Here is a 17,193-nt window from a genome sequence, read left to right on the forward strand (position 1 = left end):
ATTTATTAAATTCAGTCTCTTTCAAAACATACTAATTCATATTTATTTCTTTATCTATATACAAAACATTAAATATTGTCAAAAGGGGACTCGTTTTGCCATCCCTACACAAATATGTACCTGACCTCATTGTCACAACAGCAACAAAAACGAGCATCTTGAAAACACTTTAGATTCTGCCTCAGAGAAAATGTTTAAATGGAATATCAATAAGATATCTTTTTTTTTTTTTTTTTTTTTTTACAAAAGTCATACACAGCAGTCATATTGCACGCCTTCAGTTTCTTGTGACCACCTAATATTTGTGGAATTTAAATTGTTTTGAATTTGAATATAATTTGATTTAGTTTAAAATGTATGTATTCCTGTTGTGTAATATTATTCAAATTCTAGAATTTAATTTATAATATATTTATAATATAATTTATTCCTGTGATGCAAAGCTGTTTTTTCAGCATAATTACAGCTGTTTTCAGTCACATGATCCTTCATAAATTATTCTAATATCTGCTGCTCAAGAAACATTTCTTATTTATTTCAATGTTGGAAACAGTTGTGCCATTTAATATTTTTGTGGGTTTATTATATGAATATAAAGTTCAAAAGAACACTTATTTGAAACAGAAATATTTTGTAACGTTATAAATTACTTTCACTTTTGAGAAATTTAATGCATCCTTGCTAAAAGTTTTTCTTAAAAAAATAAAACTTTTGAATGGTTGTGTACATTTCAAGACGAAACATCTTCAGTATTTCCCCCGAAAAATATTGTGCATGTCTTAGTTTATTTGGAATATTCTGATTATATGATTACAGTATTATTTCAAAAGCTGTAAAGCATGTTAACGTCTTTTCAGAAAAAGCTTTAATCAGAATATGGACCTTCATCAGAAGATTAGGTAACACTTTAGTTTAGAGTCCAATTATCACGATTAACTAGTTGCTCATCAGCATGCCTATTACTAGGATATTGGCTTTTTAATAGTACTTATAAAACAAATATTAATGTCTTATTCTGCATGACCGTATTCTACATGCTACATATTCTATTCCTTAATCCTACCTAATACTTAAACTTGACAACTACTTTACTAACTATTAATAAGTATTTATTATTTTAAGTATTAAGTGATTATTGAGCATTAGTGATGAACACCTGCTTTTAACAAGCAGAATCACTGATGGAAAGCGAAATACAAGAACTACAACTGACTACCAGCCACAGCCTTAGATGAAATCAACTGAAGATAAAAGAAGACGTTAAATCTCTCAAGATCTCTTTTTGAGTAAATTAAGACATTTTTCTCTGGCTATTATGACTGAGTGCTTATAAAACACATTTGTTATGGCACAAAAGCCAAGAAAAAATATGATTTGGTGTTGATGGATAAGGATTGATGATGACAGTCAACGTTTAGTGACGTGATGCACTGATTGCATTCATTGTCTAATTTCTAACTTAATGAGTGAGGTTATATTCAGTATAGTAAACCTATGATTCTACAGCAGAAGAGTGTTGTGACAATCAGTTAATTTGAAGGATTTTACAAATAGTATGTGTATACAAAGATTTCATCTATGGCATAACTAAGACTCACACAGACTCAAGAATCATCATTTGAATCTCAACAATGGTGACCATTAAAAACCATTCATGCTGCAATGCATGCTGGGTACTAGCATTGTACAAAACTTATCCATGGCTCCCAGCATGCATTGCGGCATGAATGCATAATACAGGTGAATTGTATATTTTCTTTAATTCTTACCATTTGCTTTTATGTTTACTGTTTTTGTTATGACTTTAGTAGCTTATTGTGTGATGTTCAGAGGTTTATCTGAATATTTTGTTAATTGTCACCATTGTTGAGGTTCATATGCTGATTCTTTATTTATTGGATGGGATGCACGCTACAATGTTCCATTCATTCATCAACTGAAAACAGGATGACTAGCCTAATCGATTCTTGGGATTTAAGAATCGACATTGGTTCTTAAAAATGAGAATCGATTAAAATCGAGAAATCGATATTTTTAACCAGACCTAACTAATAATACATCACCTGTTTAATTAGAGATTAGGCTCTGGAAAAGTTTAGAGAATCAAGTCACTAAATTATGATTTTCATCATCAAAACACAACCATCAATACTTCATATTGTCTTTAGGCTTTTGTGCCATAACAAATGTGTTTTTAAAACACACAGTTACAGCAGCCAGAGAAAAACTTATGTCACAAAGTTAAGGGTCAAGAGCCCAACTAAATCAAAGACTGATCACCATCATGGTGACTGCAGATGAAACAATAAATCATTAACATCTAAACCTCTGTTAATTCTCAATAAGAACTTCTGTAGATGCATGATAAAGTCAATCTGGTTAGTAATAAGTGAAGCTGGTAATGCTGTTTGTGGAGTTTAATTCTCCTCTGCTGAGATCTTGAGAGATTTATTTTATCTTCAGTTAATTTCATCTAAGGCTGTGGCTGGAGTTGTAGTTCTTTGTAAGTACATGCATCTGATGAGTTTTATCGAGTTGATGTCAATAGCGCTCTGTAGGCATATTCATATTTTGACGCTATGTGGAAAAAATCCAGCAAAATGCGCCAGCGCGTTTGTCGACCCCAGAGGATTAACTTTAGCCTAACCATAAATTGTGATCACTCACATCAAGACGCCGCTGCGGTGGTGGAGTCCATGCAGGAGGAGCAGCGTTTGGCACTGCGTAGCTTTTCAACGCGAGCTGTGTGGAGAAGCCCATTTCCACCTCTATTGGAGATATCTATATGGAGAAGCAATCCCGCATAAAATTCAGGTTGCACACTTGAGCTCCACTGGCGCCTAATTTCCAAGTCTGCTGGAAAGCTATGCAGTCCAGCAGTGCTGTTGCAACCAGCAACACTACACCTACGTACCCTCCTGACCACTGTACTAAATACAGATAAATCTACACTAACTTGAAGCTATCCTAACTGATGCAATACTATGCGTGGTAGCTCGTACCAAGGGAGGGCGTGGTGAGCTGGAACCTGCTTACGTCACGTGCCACCACTTACGTCACGTACCACCGCAAACATCCAATAGGAAAATTCAACTGCAGTAGCCACCGTTCAGCCTGAAGAGGGCAGCACTCAGACGTTTTTACCCCATATATTGTACAATTAAAACACTTTATATCCAAATGTCAAAAAAGTTATTCGAATCAATGAACAGCACTAATAAAGCCCCATTCTTACAGATCATTAACTAAAAAAAGTTGGTTTAGTTACCCTTTAATGAACTCATTAACTTTAACTCTGATTCAGAGTTACTTTAACACTCTTTAGAGAGGGACCATTTGTACTCTGAGCAGAGCTGATTTAACTCTGGGGCATTTGCTGCATACAGTGAAGGAGATTGGTTTAATCAACAGAAACTAAAAATATGTAATCTGAACCAAATTAAGTTTATTTGACAAAAGAAAAAAAATGTTGTGATAAATCATGAAAATATTTTTTTACAGTGTAGAAGTTTATTGAGGCAAAAGTCATAGTTAATAGTTAGAATTAGACCCTAAAGTGTGACTGAAAATGAAGTGCATGGAAACATGGAAATTGAACTTTAAAATCACATGAACTTTTGTGATTAAAGTTGTCTGCCAAAAATGGTGTTAATAGATGAGCTATTTTAAGAAAAAGAATTGGGGATAAATCAATTTATAGTACATTTTATTACGAATTTACAGTATTGGACACTGGCATTACAACAGTGCAATGAACATCTTTACAGTCAAATTTAAAATAAAAAGGACAAATTACCCTTAAACAGACTATAACAACTGTAGGCAGACAAATAAAAGAAGCTGATAATAATAAAAAAAAGAACCGTAGGACACATTACTCACATACCGTCAGCATACCAACATCACAACATAGACATCAACGAAGACTCATGCGTTACAAAAGTGACTATTGGTCAGAAACGCTGTTCATTAACAGGTGGAAAGTGCTTGTTAAGTGGCAAAATGACCCAGCATTTTTTTTTTCTTTTAAAAATACGGTAACAACTAGTGTGCAATGTAATGTGAACAATGTTTACAGTACTTTGACATTTCAAACTTCCCTTAAGCGAATAGTAAACAAAACAAAAAAACTTAAGATGTGAGTGAGGGACACAAATAAAACATTTTCCCTTTGTATTCATTCATTATTAAATTGTAAGGGAAGAAAAAGAGATTTATATGCTGATTGTGCAATTTCCTACCATCATTTTTGGCCCATCATTAAAGCAAGTAAAGTATTGGGATGCAAATACCAAAAATAAAGTGAAAGAAAGGGAATGACTGATTGTACATGCGCAATTTTTTTTCCAATCATGATATTATGGATTCAACTGAAAAGATGATGGAATGGTGAAACTAAACAAATGATCCATTATACGGAAACACGCAGACCGTCGCATGTGAAAACGCCCCAAATCTGAACACAAAATATGGGATATTGGGAGTGAAAACGTGTGCAAACAAAAGATGAACTAATTTAATTTGGTGGCCCATCCAATCAGGTTCACACACACACATACAGGTCAGAGGGCCGCAGTTCTTCTTAAATGAAGAATTTCGACTCCTTTTTTGATCATTTACCATTTTCCTCTTTCAAACCGACATTAATACAAATATAACTTTCTGAGATTACATGAACATGTGTCATAACTAAATACACTTTCTATACAGCTCATTAATGATTTGTTGACTAATAAAGTTTAGAAATAAAATCATGACGTCTATGGAAATGCATGTGCAACTGATGCCTATAATCATCAAGTGAATGAAAAAAAAGCATGAGAACTGTGCTAATATGAACATAAAGGGTAAAAATAAACCAGCATCATACTCCAGTTATATGAAGCACTTCAGGTTACTTGTAGGTGCGTGTGGTCCCACAGTTCCACTATAAACGATGATCGCTCGCTCACTAGAGGTTAAAGTGGCTCTATGCAAAAATAATTCTCTCTCATGTGACGAAGAACTGCAGAGAAACTCGACAACACATACATGGACACACGCTTCAAACACAGATCTCTGCTTCGTCCTTTATGTCAGCCAGAAATCTTTTAGAAAGGCACCATGCACATGTACACGATTCGGGCTGGAGAGGAAGGCCAGAAAAACCAACGAAATTGAATGATGTCGTAGTCAGCGGCAGCAGCAGAATTCCCGTCAAGTCCAGGTCAAAGGTTAAGGCTTCAGTCACGAGTTTACAGCTACAGATACTGCAGTTATAAGGCATCCTGAGAAGGTGGGGGGAAAAAACACATAATACATTATATAAGTAAAATACATTATAATGAGGGATATCAAAAGTGCAAATCAAAATGTATTTTAAAAAAAGTATCACTTTTCCTACAGTGTAAGTAGTACCACCACTTTATTATGGTCTGACTGCTTTTTGATAGAAACGCATCAATAATGCTTAGTAACTCAGCAATGTGTCATGTAAATGCCTAATACTATGTACTTTTATGGGGTAAAGGTCATAAACTGTTTAAGCAAAACTTGATCATCTTACATGGATTTTTGCTCATTACCTTGATGTGTTTGCTTGTGTTCTGGTGGTTTATTTAATGCGATTCATTTTTTATAGTTATCAGTAAAGTTCTAGACCTTGAGTTCTTAAAGAGACAGTACACCCCAAAATTAATTATGAACATATTTTGAAAAAATGTTGCCGACCAAAAAGTTTTGGTGATTACGGACTTCCATTGTTTGGACACAAAAACAAAGCATGTGCACACGCACACAAACGCAATAAATAATTGAAATAAATAAATGAATAAATACTTTAAGGCACCATGGTATTGTTTTTAATTAAATTGTTAATATTTATACTAATATTTAACATTTTAAATAAATTGTACAAATATTTTGGTTTTAGTTTCTATGATTAGATTTTTTATAATATTTGTAAATTTTTATAATAGTTTTTTTCTGTGGTATCAAAAAAACAACCATTGCTATTGCCATTTACTACAGAAGTTTTAGTATTGTGATTAAGTCTAATTATAATGCAATTACTCATACAGACACATAAGACCGTTTACCTGCTTGTTCAGGCTGTACCGTCGCCTTCATACTGACTCAAACGTTTTTTAGTCTTTAGTTCTTTCAGCCACTGAGGTGAGGACTCTTCTCTGAGAGGGGACAGAGAAAGAAAAACTGGTCAAGACTGCCAGACAGGAGATGATTCTGAAACTTTCTGATGCCCATGAACCAAACAAAGCACTTACCCGTTCTCTTTGCCGCCCACAGGAGGCAGCACACGGGCAGCTCGAGGCAAGAATGGAGATTTCGGTGAGCGCGAGAGCTGAGAGGGCGAGGGGCCGTCTGTCTGATTGTCTGACTCTCCTCTCTTCTTTAGCTGAGCCTGAAATGAACAAATGAACCTCAAGTCACAAGCTTCTTTTGTAAGCTTCCTTACAAATTCATGCAATTTTTGGCATGTAAGACCTAAAACAAACATTGTTATGCTGGGACATTTTTCAAAGTCATCAGATCGCTGTTCTTCTCACATTACACGACTGTCTGGGGTACCATCATTTAGTTGCTGTTGTGTGCACATCTATGACTCCTTCCCCTGAACTTTCCCTTGCCCTGTATCTTGCACTCTCATTGGCTGTAGGTAATCGCTGATGTAATTCTTCAGTCAAAACACATTTCAACCTGCACTGTACACACGCTGCGTGGTTTTGCTTGTTGGTATCGGAGCATTTTTAGGAGTACGAGTACAAGCAGAGTACAAGCAACTTCCTTACTTGAGTGAAAGTACAGATACTACTAGTCAAATATAACGCCGTAACAAGTAAAAGTTGCAAAGACCTATTTTTAAGTAAAAGTACAGAAGCACTCGTTTTTAAAAGTACTTAAGTATCAACAGTAAAAAGTCAATGTCAATGCATTGTTTTATTATTGTTGCATTGTTGTATGTAATACTTTCAGTACCTTATGCCTCTGAATCTATGCCTGCCTACCCTCATATCAATATCACATTTATTTCTAGAATACAGCTCCAGTAGTGGGATTGAATGTGAGATTGAATAAGTGCACAATGGTTTCGGACACCCAAAATGGCTGTTCCCTCAAATAGTGCCCCATTTAAAGTTTTTTTGGCTTTGACGTCAGCCCAACTTTAATTTCCAACCAAAATCCAACATCTGTCCGACGTCAATCTGGCGTCGGGTTCTGATGTCAGCCCGGCTTTCATTTCCAACCAAAATGCAACCCCTGCAACCAAAATCATCCCCTGACTGACATTACTACTTTCTACTCAAGGACCTTGACAGAAATGTAAAAAGTATGATACAGTATTTGTCTTTCAAATGTAGTGAAGTTAAAGTAAAAAGCTCTGGCATTTTATCATTAATCTGGCTAATGACTTAATCTATATAATAAACTCACTCATAATGGCAAAAATGTAATTCGAATTTGTGTTCTTGTCCCTAATGATGAACATTGTGCAGGGGAAATAATTTTGATATAAACTTCAGAAGTGCTAAACTGCTCATTGCACCATAAAATTAGCAAGAACTATCAATTATATTACATATAATTTATCTGAGGAAGTTGCCAGTTCCCATTTAAAAAAGCATGTAATTATGTTGCTTTGTGTGTTGCTGGCTAAACAGGGCTTTACTCTATAAAACGTACTGTATCATAATTGATACATTTGACATAGACATTTGTCTAAGGCCTCTAAATTATCAACATGATCACAACTTTAAGATATACCGAGATATAGATTAACAACTGATATTTCTATGCATTTTATGCAAATAGTCTGCTATACTGTTATAAAGATCTCATTGATTTCCATTACAAGCTATCAGAATTTCATCGTACTTTTTAGCAATATAAATATCAGCAGCTGCACCAGATTGCATATTTTTGCTCAGTTTGGGGCACTGAATAAAACTGAGGTGTTTTTTTCAGTCCGATATTCTCCTATATCATACTATATGGGCTATAAAAGCAACAAAAAACTTGAACCTTGTATTTTCAATTTGATCTAAAAGTTAGATAAACTGTTCAATTTAAAAAAATAATCTATTTTTCAGATAATTATTTCATATGTCAGACTTTACAGGGCTAAGGAAATGCAACATGGGGGGGAAATCCCAAAAGTCTTACCATCAAAGCAGATGGGTCCATGCCAGGGAAGAGAGCCACTCTCTGAGGCTGAGACACGGAGGAAGAGCGGGAGTCGGTTCCCTTGGCCTGCTCCTCAGAGTCAGACTCCTCCTCCTGGTTAGGAGAGTCACTCTTCTCCTCTACAGACAGAGAGACAGATTGAAGTGAGTGTCAAGGACTATAAGCTTTTATAGGCTCCGCTACACTACAGAGACAATTATGACCCCAAGAGGACCCGCAACCTACTTAAAATCCAAACCCATTGGATAAGATGTACAGGTACGCACGTGTCCAGCTGCTAAGATGTGTGTAAGTACCTGTTGAGTCCTTGTAGCGCCATTCATCATCTCCTGCTTCGGTTCCCTCGGGTACTTGTGATAAGAGGGCGCTGTGACGTGCGGCTCGTGAGGGAGGGGCTCTGCGAGTGCTCTTCTTGTTTAAGTGGACCCTGGCCCGTAGCGCACTAGAGTCTAACAGTGTCGTGGGTGCCTACAGAAAAACAAATGCCATGGATAGTTTTGTGTGTTTGCCTTCAAATTAAGGTCTATAAGTGTTTTCTAGGGATAGTTCATTCCCCCCAAAAATAAAAACATTTTCATTTATTCACCTTCATGTCATTCCAGACATATATGATTTCGGTTAATCTTTGTAACACAAATGACAATATTTTTAATGAGACCTGAGAGATTTCTGTCAATCAGAAGTCCATTCTACCAAAACTTTGAGACTTCAAAAAGTTCATAAAGGAATCGTAATAGAAATCCATATAACTTGAGCTTTTTGATAAGTCTTCTGAAGAGCATCAAGGAAGCATGTTTTAGCTTCGTTTGCCACCTATGTTTGTTCCACCTCAATGACCATCTAAATAAATATTTGACCTATGTACCACATAAATTAAATCAGTGTGTCTCTTCAGAAAACTTGGATTAAACAGCTCTATTGACATGCATTACATTTACAATGACTTTATGAACTTTTTGAAGCTTTGATTGCTTGGATTTTTATTGGATTGACAGAAATCTCTTATATTTTATTAAACATATCTTCATTTGTATTTCAGATGGTTTTGGAACAACACAAGGGTGAGTTCATCATTTTTGGATAAACTATCCATTTATGGTCTAAGGATGAAGACTGACCTCTGGGAACGGGAGCTCTGTCTGCTTGTGAGGAGATGTGGTCAAGCCATCGGGTATGTCGAAGAGAAGGGATTGTTCGGCCGAGTGAGGTGGGGTTGCCTTCCGTGGAGACAGGGTGAGGTTTCCTTCAGATGAAGGTGTAGCTGGAGTGAGGCTGAGGAGGAGAAAATTATTTAACCAACCACTTTTACTGATCATGATTACTTTTTTATTTTATTATATTTTTCTTTGCATATTTGTAGACATCCTATTTTAATTTGTCATATTCTGTTTTTGTTGGAATAATATAAAGAATGTCACCTTTGACCAAATATAGCTGGGTGAAAAAAAAAAACATAAAACAACCTATGGCAAATTTCTCCAAAGTAAAAGTAGTTTGTAGAAACAGTGCTAGCATATTTAAAGTTTGCTTGAAATGAAATTTCACACTATTTTATAATCGTATATATGCATCGTATTGATCATATTCTGAGCAATTTATTAAAAAAAATTCCCTCGTAATTTTTAATCATAATGTCCTAACTAAATTTTCCGGAAAGACATGCTTCTTGATGGACTTTTCCAATCATTTTGACTGATTAAATCCTGCCCCTTTCTTACAATCGACTGCAACATTTAATCTGCCTCTATCCAATCAACAACAGATGGACAGTATCAAGTTCCAACTCTTCTTCTTTTTTTTTTTTACATATGGATGTGCACCACATTATGGAAGACTACTTCAAAGATTACTTCCGTAACATCACAGTTTTAGTAACAGATGGTTTGTAGCCCATGTATTTAATTTGATTTGCACATCACTTAAGCCTGAATGATGATCAGACTCCCGTTCGTATAATTTGATTTAATTTAGCAGTTCCTAATATAGTTACCAGCTAACTATGATGAGTAACTCACTTAAGTTAAATGCAGATACATTGCCTTTGCAACATCCCTGTCAATAGACAAATACAATGTCCACCCATCCAAAGACCATTTCAAAACACAGATCCAACCCAATGATCGACATTCATCAGCTCTCATTTCATCTGAATCCCTCTTGCATTAGTCACTACTGTATCCAAGCCTCTCTGACAAACCCAGTCTGCTCTGTAATGAAGATGTATCTGCCTGTGTGTCTGTCCATGAGATCATTAAAGCATTATAGCTCTGTTACAGATGACCCACTCAATAGATGCAATTGATCCTGGTGTTGAGTTACAAACAGTGGCTGAGGTCAGTTTTTGGAGTCATTCAGATACAGTGTCTATGTAAATTGGGGGGAAAATGGCTCTTTTAGGAATTAATTTGGTTTTGGCGAGGCGTGTGCGTTCACCTGTCATCTGTGCGAAGTCCCGTCTCCCATGTGCCGTACTGACTGTCGGTCTCCTTCACCAGATTATCTGTGTCTTTAATGTCCTCCTGTCCACTAACACTCTGCTTTAGCAGCTCCTGTAAAGAGAAGGAAGAAAAGAGGATGTTTTAACTTAAAAGTTACCAAATTAAAATCTAAATTCTACCCAGGGAAGTCAAGAACCTGTTTTTTCTTTTTTTCCCAGACCTGTGGCTGTCTGGACGTGACAAAAGCCGTTAATTACCACTAATTTGTTAAAATTTTGGTTGTTCTTCTGTTTACTATCTATGGAGACCTGTGTTCAAATCCTGACATAATACTCACATTCAAAAGTTGAGGGTGGTAAGATATTTAATGCTTTCTGATGAGTCAACAAATGAAGTTCACAGTCAATCAGTAACATACTCTTCCTCCATAGCAATCTGTAGTAGGCTAGGCCAAGTGATTTATTATTTCATTCATTCATTCATTAAGTAAATACGCAACATGAAATACAACGTCTCGAAATCCCCCCCAAAAAATCCTCCGGACCGGAACTCCCTTTGTCAGATGACAAAGTCAACGGATGTGAGCGCAACTTCTTGTTACGACAAACACAACAGATATATTCACCTCAGAGAAGAAGGTACATGGATTGTATTTTGTGTTGCATTTTTGTACATCTTGATTTCCAGCCAATTGTGTTTTTCTGGGCAAGTCGGTATGAACTCCGGCGCTGTATCATGAACGTACAGTCGTGCACAGACAACGCTATCTCACAACCAATTCGTACGAGGTGGCTAATTCGTATGACCTCACTCGTACAAATTTGTACAATTTGTCTAAACCCCAGTGATGGGGCGGGGTCAGGGTTATGTCATTCGCACGAATTCATACGAATTGGGCAACTCGTAAAATATGTACGATTTAACAAAAAACGTACGAGTGAGGTCGTATGAATTCGTACGAATTAGCCACCTCGTAAAATACGTACGAATTGCCGTGAGATCGGGTTGGCACAGACCATTGGCCAAGGTCAGGATTTTCGTAAAAACAAACCCATTAAATTTCATATTGTATACCCCCAGAACACTTAGTATATATTGCACGCATCACACGGGATAATTCTGTGATACTTTTTTTGCGTCTTTTTGAAAAAGCTTGATACTGGTCGCTATTCACTGATTGTAAAATGATTGTACAACTAAACATTCTTGTGGAAACTGGATTATTTTTCTAAATTCTTTGATTATGTATACATGCAATTTTTATTAGGTGATTCTTTACTGTCAACTTTTGAATAAAAGTATTAATTTCTTTCCAAAAAAAAAAAAAAAAAAAATCTTACTAACCCAAAAGTCAGTGTATATAATTACCTTTAATATTTTCATTTTCTTTATTAAGACAAAAATACTGCAATTGAACTTTAAAGCACCATGTATTTTTTGTTGTTGTTTTATTAATAGGCATGATGCTTCTGATAGTGGAAAAGCATGAATGAAGATGGAGAGGGAATTCAATCCTGCTGCAGCACTGCAAACAACCACAAGGTGAAGCTAAATCTCATGCTCAACACAACCCAGTCATAAAAAAGCAGCCACTCCCTTTGGGTGTGACATCACAGCACAAGAGCTGGACATTAGCCAATTACTGAGTGAAGAGATGAAATCGGTCCAGCAGGGCATAAAACCATCTTGTACATATCACAGAACAGAGCAGCAGGACTATTAACCCCGACCACATTTCAACTATAAACCCAACCATCACCAGTTCGCCATCCTGTAACAAAGTATTCAGAACCACCATAGTGTCATAGCTGGGCAGCTGTTGATATTTTAAGGGCAGTAATGTGACACCAGGAAATTAACCTGAAGCAGAGTCACAAACACTTAGTGAAAGTGAATGACAAGGAAAAACAGGACATGAAGACACTGGTGAGACTCCCATGAAAGTAGTTCAATGACCTCATATAAATATACTGGTTGAACTGGTGAGTGTGTCTATTCAACCGTGCCTCTTTTAATGAGGAGACTACAGAGGGTACAGTGTATCTAACACACACACAAACAGTCATCAGCTCCTTGATCACAAGCAGAACTGAGTGTGATCACTGTGTATGTGACAGTAAGGGGTTTGTGCCAATCAGAATTGAATTGAAAATGCCTGGAGAATTTAAGTTTCATTAATTTTATGTGCTTTTGCCATTTTTTATATATTTCTATTTTACTGTATTTGTATTAGTTTTAGTAATTTTAGTACTTCAACAAACTTAAAAAAAATGAATGAAAATTAGAAATGTTAACTGATATAAAACACTTTTTTTAATCTAATATTTATATTTTATTTCAGATTTATTTCAATGAACAAAAACAATTTTTAATAGTTTTCATTAACAATAATCGAAACTGCAGTATGTAATGTTACTTAATAGATGATATTAATAATTAATTTTTGAAATGCTATCTATAAAATTTGCATTGCCTACTTTTTCACAGACTGTGATGATGTGTTTCCAGAGTTATCAACATTGCAAATCTAGTAATATTTTCATATTTAATTTAAAAAAAAATAAATAATGAGATGTAATACACATTTATAACTCTATCCCCGGGTTTCAAAGACAAGGCTTAAGCTAGTCCCAGACTAAATGCATGTTTGAGATGTTCTAACTACAAACAACTTGCACTGGCATATCTTAAAATATATTAGTGCCATTGTTTTGTCTCAAGATGCACATCAGTCTTCTTTCTTTTTTTCTAAGGCACATTTATAAAAGCTACTTAGATGTTCTAATTAAACTAAGGCCTAATCCTGGCTTAATCTAAGCCCTGTCTGTGAAACCAGACCTATACTTTGTGTTATATTACCTTGGCAGGAAATTACAAAAAACAAAATTAACACCTTCTGCAAGGGTGTTTCTAATACAATGGCTGAGGGAGTGACAAATCAACTCCTTGGTCTTCTCCACAACAACAAAAAAACATTTTACAAATAATTCAACCTATTTTCTATAGGCCAAGTCCTTATTTTGATTAATTAAACCCACAAGCTCAGTGTCACCTGAAAACCAAATTGCAAAGGGTAAATTCCTGTTCCTGCCATCTGAATTCAACATTTTGAGGGGCATGAGCAAATCACTTCAAATTCACATTCAAAAAAATAAAATGGAACTAACTGACATACAGTCACCAGAGCAAAATTCAGACGACAGGTATCGACCTGAGCATCAAGTCATTAGTAGTGAGAGAGAGAGTATATGTGTAAGTGTCTGAATGAGAGGGAGAGTGTGTTTTGAGGCTGTCTGCATTAGAGAACACAGCACAGGATGTCATTTATCAGCTTTGCCGGAAGAGTAACAGGCAACAGAGCAGTGAGAATCAGACAACCTCTCTCCCTCTCTGTTCAAATTACTCACGGTTCAGTTTTTATCACGGTTGTAGGGTCACAGTTTCGGTTCGGTATGTGCTATGTTCAGAGAAAAAAGGACTACAGTAAAAAAAACATTAAATACAAAAATACATTTACATATACATATTAAATACAAAAATAAAATGGAGCCAAGACACAAATAAAATAAACAGTGCTTTTCAGATTATTTAGGTATCTAACAGTAGTTTTCAGGTACAGTAATCAACTATAGTAAAACAACATTGCATATAATATTCACTGTATAAATTAAATAAAAATTAATCATTATTAAAGTTACAAAAGCTATTCAAGTCAAGAGCAGTGAGTGATTTACATGTCTGTTGTTGTTTGATTAACATTAAAAGCACATACAGGCAAGCAGGAGTATTTAGGCTGCTGTCCCTTTAAGACAGTGGTTCTCAAACCTGTCCTGGAGGACCACTAACACTGCAGGTTTTCGTTGTCTCCCTAATCAAACACACCTGATTCAACTCATCAGCTCATTATCACATGGGTTAATGAGCTGATGAGTTGAATCAGGTGTGTTTGATTAGGGAGACAACGAAAACCTGCAGTGTTAGTGGTCCTCCAGGACAGGTTTGAGAACCACTGCTTTAAGATATAATGAATGGATCCAGTACACTGATACTGTACACATGCGTTCTTTATCGACTGTTTACGTTCACTTAAGACATAGCCTACAATGTTTGGTAGGATATTCGCCAAGAGGGGTATGTTGACAATTTGTGTGAATTTGTCCGTTCAAGCGCAAGACTAGAAAGAGAACTCAATATATAAAGCTTCTCACAGCCCACGCGAGTTCTCTTTCACGTCTTGCACTCAAATGTTTAAATTTGAGTATTCGGCATAGAGCGGTACTCGCATTGAACAAAGTTTAGGGGAAGCCAAAAAGGCGTATCCCTCAAGAAATATACATTAGCCTAACTATAATGTCAACAAACCATATTATAGATGCATATGCGTTGTCAGATTTGAGATGAACCGCAGTGCAAGTGCGTGTCGAACCGTGGGTGAAGAATGGTACGGTTAGATTTTTTACCGAGAACCGTCACACCCTATATGAATGTTCACTCTATTTTAGGAATTTTGTGTATATCTCATTTGCAATATTGGCAATGGACTGCTCTGGTCTGTAGATGTCAGTACCAGCACTGGCTACTGAAAAACGTTTGACCACTAGTCATAAATACATGCTGGAGCAAACAAAGAAACAAATGACTGTACAATCCGCTCAAAAACAAGAGAACAATGATTCAGACAGCTCTGTGATAGTAAACACTATAGAGTCACCTCAAGTCAAACCAGTTGCTTAAACTTAAACTATGGTATATTTTTGTAAGAGTACCATACTAAGGTAATACAATGGACGCTTCTACTAAAGAAAATACTAGAAACAGAGTATATTTTTACAAAGCTTCTCTTATTCTTTGTGAAAACAAAAAAATATTTCCTGAAAAACTAATCCAAATCCAAAATACAGGCTGGAATTACACTTTTTATGCTAATCACTAGACCAGAAAAGCCAAGAGGAATGTCTTAAACAGCTGGTGGTTGATTAACCTAAAGCTTTTAGCATGCATTGCATCGCTAATTCCTTAGCATCAGCTATGAAAACAATGTATCAGCAAAATGCTTGTGTGAACTTTTGCACATCTTTGCATAAATCAACCCTCAAAAACTATGGAATGGGTGTGTTCTGTTATAAATGCTTTAATTTTTGGCTATCCAAACAATTTGAGTTTATTCACGGCATGTAGATCTTCCAAGTCTCATAAACAAAGCTGGCTAATAACAGCTATGCACTTCGAATGATGACACACCTATGAACTGCTTGATCACCTTGGAAACTGATATTCTGTGCCAGCCGATCACTCATGAATAAACACACACACACATACACACACGCTGAGAGGGAGTGGTACTTAGGACTAACATTAGTTGTAACGGCCTAAATGACCACATTGACAATATGAGGGTGTAGGCTCTAGATAGAACAATATCTTGTTTTAAAGGGCAAAGCCCTGGATAAGAACACTCTTATCTGAACTTTTCAGTGTGAAAATAAATGCACAGCAGAGAGGGAGAGAGAACTTGAAAACCTCTCACCATCTCATACATGAACAGGAAGTGTGAGTCAGGGGAAGCAAAGAAACAATGAACGGATGGAAAGAAAAGATGAGAGAAAGGGTAGTCGTCACTTTACCATCCAACAAGCTGATGTTTGGCCTGTTATAGGGAGTACAAAAAGATGTGTTTGTGTTTCTATTTACACTTGCGAGTCTCATCTCCAAATCTGAATCTCCTCTTTTGTGTCTTTTCATACTCAATGCAAGCAATTTTTAAACCTCTCTTCATTTCCAGTAGTGCATGGACGCGTTTATAGGTGTGTGTATTTGCTCACAGCCTCTCATTTTCATCTCCTGGCATTCTCACAAAACATTCCCACCAAAGGTGTGGCGACATTTACCTCAGGGAACATCAAACATTAACAGCTGAGGTTCTTATGTTATGAAGGAGCAGTGTAAGATGATTTTAAGACTGGACTGAATTTAAAATATGTCAACCCAGCAAGACCAGGGGCCGGTTGCATAAACTTCTAAGACTAGTCTTACAAGTTAGACATCAATTTATTTTCTTTAAGACGGTTCATAGCTTTTTTAAGTCAGTTACATAAAAACGTAGATAAGCCTACTTTGATACCGAAAACTAAGACTGACTGCCCCTGACTAACTGCTAGTTGGTCATACTAGAACTTAAGACACTGTCTTCACATTATGGCTATGTTTATGCAACCGGTCGCAGGACTTACTCTGGAATCCCCTTCCAGAATGGACCTTAGTCAAAATAAATACCATATTTAATTTACAAGATCAGTCAATATGCTCATATAGTACTGTGGTATATGCAATGTTATGCACCCAGAGACCAATCGCTCAGCAGATGAAATGTTCAAAATACATCTTTCAACAATTCATTTGGTTTTTAAAAATAAAGTAAGTTAATTTATTAATCCATTAAAAATGCACATCATGGATGGTTGTATTTATATCTCTCACAGAGATAATAATAATAATTCTGAGCCTGTAACCCTGAGCCATTGTTATGAAGTTCAAACTATTTCAGGCAAAGTGTTCATATCTCAGCTTGTTCATG

At 36.1% G+C, this 17,193-nt stretch overlaps 1 protein-coding gene across 1 annotated transcript in view; it reads right to left on the minus strand.

The window, feature by feature from the left end:
• Window positions 1–3,689: 3,689 nt before the first annotated feature.
• The window catches only part of LOC311066141 (uncharacterized protein), a 38,371-nt gene continuing 24,867 nt past the window's right edge, over window positions 3,690–17,193 (minus strand). Inside the window, exons 7-13 of the mRNA XM_084087151.1 lie at window positions 10,615–10,730; window positions 9,300–9,453; window positions 8,478–8,649; window positions 8,161–8,300; window positions 6,264–6,400; window positions 6,078–6,167; window positions 3,690–5,267 (exon numbers count right to left, since the gene is read on the minus strand). Coding sequence (XP_083943277.1) covers window positions 6,086–6,167; window positions 6,264–6,400; window positions 8,161–8,300; window positions 8,478–8,649; window positions 9,300–9,453; window positions 10,615–10,730 — 801 coding nt within the window. The 3' untranslated portion in view covers window positions 3,690–5,267; window positions 6,078–6,085. The remainder of the gene's footprint in view (window positions 5,268–6,077; window positions 6,168–6,263; window positions 6,401–8,160; window positions 8,301–8,477; window positions 8,650–9,299; window positions 9,454–10,614; window positions 10,731–17,193) is intronic.

This window comes from Abramis brama, assembly GCF_963993115.1.
Source record: "Abramis brama genome assembly, chromosome: 16".
NCBI lineage: Eukaryota > Metazoa > Chordata > Actinopteri > Cypriniformes > Leuciscidae > Abramis > Abramis brama.